At 46.5% G+C, this 2,427-nt stretch overlaps 1 protein-coding gene across 1 annotated transcript in view; it reads right to left on the bottom strand.

Annotated features, from left to right (window-relative positions):
• LOC116673665 (1-phosphatidylinositol 4,5-bisphosphate phosphodiesterase delta-4) overlaps positions 1-2,427 on the bottom strand; it is a 20,869-nt gene that overhangs the window by 10,428 nt on the left and 8,014 nt on the right. The window contains exons 7-10 of the mRNA XM_032505882.1: positions 2,017-2,245; positions 1,383-1,512; positions 634-865; positions 37-238 (exon numbers count right to left, since the gene is read on the bottom strand). Of these exons, the coding sequence (XP_032361773.1) occupies positions 37-238; positions 634-865; positions 1,383-1,512; positions 2,017-2,245 (793 nt within the window). The remainder of the gene's footprint in view (positions 1-36; positions 239-633; positions 866-1,382; positions 1,513-2,016; positions 2,246-2,427) is intronic.

Here is a 2,427-nt window from a genome sequence, read left to right as displayed (position 1 = left end):
ACCTGATGTATCCATCCACCCTGCAGAGTTAGTTACCTGATGTATCCCTCCACACTGCTCTGTCCACGGAGCTGGTCCTCCATCAGGTAGGTGTTGTGGGAGGAGGATATGAAGTAGTGGCACAGCGGCTGGTTCATGTCCTGGAAGATTTCCCGCCACCGTGGGTTAAAGATGGAGCCCTCAGGGGAGCCGAGGTACATTAAGAAGCCGTCAAACGTCATGGCGTTCAGCAGCTTGGCTGGACATATAGCGGGGCAGTGTTAGTAAAAGGCAGTCTATAATTTACCAAGGTTCCTCAAGAAAGCAACAAAAACAGCCAAAAAAATGGTTCATCTGAAAAGGTTCTAGGGGTAACACTAATTTGAAACAGTTAAAAAAACAGTTAAGCAGATTCTATACCATGGCCCCTGCCTGGCACCTAGTCTCGCATTGCCAGACCTTCCTCCGCAGCACTGCGTAGGAGTTTGAGTCGAACATGTGTACGTTCAAAAGTTGTTTTAGTTGTGCAACAGAAAAGGAACATTGTCTATATATAGACTAAATGTCAACCTTTGATGTTACATTATCAAGTACCAAGAGACACAGGCTAGGACCCCATAATATCTTAAAACACCAAGATCCCAGCCGATGCACCTGTGTCGGAGGGTTCGTAATGCTGGATGAGCGTCTTGGCGTGCTGCTGGACATCGTCCCCTTCCAGCTGGCCGTCTCTTAGGAAGTCCTCCAAGTCCCTTTGGGATAGCGTCTGGCCATCCAGCGAGTACTGCTGGAACACCCTCAGCACATCCTCCCGCTGGGTTAACATCTTGTAGAAGAGCACAAACTCGTCGTCCTCCAGCGTCCCCGACTGGGACCTATCAGCCATCTAAGAGAAAGAAAATAAGGCTGTAGCTCTACGGGTAGATGCACCAAAACCCAAGAGGTTTCACCCCTGGATTCCACCAGGAAGAAGATGTCTGCTAACTGCAAGCCCGCATTAAAAAACTTCGGAAAAAGCACCAAAAATGTTTTAAAAAGCGGCATACGTCAAAAAATTGCCTCAAGTCTGAGGGTGGGCCACAAACCCTTTTAACCTTTACCAGTTCAGGCGGCCTAGCAATTAGCTCTTGGCATCAAACGTGCGTACGACTACAGAAGTCCACATAAATGCTGAAAAAAGTCCCAAAAGAGTGGAATGGACCTGCCTGAGTGAATCGGCTGTACAGAGACAAAACTGGACAGTAGTTATATAGTATGGATTCAGCTGAAATGCTCTCACAGGAGAAAGTTTTGAACATGAGTATAAAACCTTGCTGAAACACATTTAACTGAAACATTTGAGGGGGATTTGATGTGTTTGTAAGTTTGATGGTGACCAACATCAGGGGGAAAAAGGTTCTGACCGTGAAGAGGCGACGAGCGTGGTGCTCGTTCATGTCCACGTTCATCATCTTCAGGAGGTCTCGAACTTCCCTGAAGTTCATCCGCCCGTCGTTGTTCTTGTCTGCCTTCCTGAACCAGTCGCCGATCCATCTGGGAACGCTGCGTAAGGAATCAAACAACTTTCACAGTTCCTCAGAGGTTCTGGAAGACACGTGACTGAGAACAAAAGAAACAAAACAACAGAAAAAGACACTAAAATGTGAAAAAAACGACAAAAAAAGTGTCACAGAAAAACGGGACAAAAGCATCCGCAAAAAGAAAGTGTCAAAAAACAACACAAGCACTTTTTCCTTACACTTTTCTACACTTTAACCTAGGCTTTTGTGTTGTGTTTTATGTCTTTTGATTATTGAGGAAAGTAGAGTTTTAGTTTACACCCATTAAGAGTGAAAGTAGAGTTTTAGTTTACACCCATTAAGAGTGAAAGTAGAGTTTTAGTTTACACCCATTAAGAGTGAAAGTAGAGTTTTAGTTTACACCCATTAAGAGTAAAAGTAGAGTTTTAGTTTACACCCATTAAGAGTAAAAGTAGAGTTTTAGTGTACACCGGCTGAGAGTGAAAGTAGAGTCTAGGTTTGCACCCGTCAAGGATACTGGTCGAGTCTCTCGCGCTCCCCCATGTTCTCCAGGTTCTCCATCAGCTTCCTGATTCCTCGGATCCAGGACTGGGCTTCCTCCACGGACTCAGCCACAAGGTCCAGGTTGCCACGGCGACCACGAAACACCAGCGTGAAGCATCGTTCGGCTGGGAACTCGTCTGCAATGCTGAGCAGCACCTCGGACTGGTGACCCTCTCGGATCGCCTCCACGTCACTCACCGAAACTGGGAACATAGGACACAGACTAATGAGAGGAAAAGCTCCAACAGGGGCAGGCTACCACCGAAACTGGGAACATAGGACACAGACTAATGAGTGAAAAAGCTCCAACAGGGGCAGGCTACCACTAAAACTGGGAACATAGGACACAGAGTAATGAGAGGTAAAGCTCCAACAGGGACAGGCT

Source organism: Etheostoma spectabile, chromosome 24 (genome assembly GCF_008692095.1).
Source record: "Etheostoma spectabile isolate EspeVRDwgs_2016 chromosome 24, UIUC_Espe_1.0, whole genome shotgun sequence".
NCBI lineage: Eukaryota > Metazoa > Chordata > Actinopteri > Perciformes > Percidae > Etheostoma > Etheostoma spectabile.
This window is presented reverse-complemented; position numbering and strand designations above follow the sequence as displayed.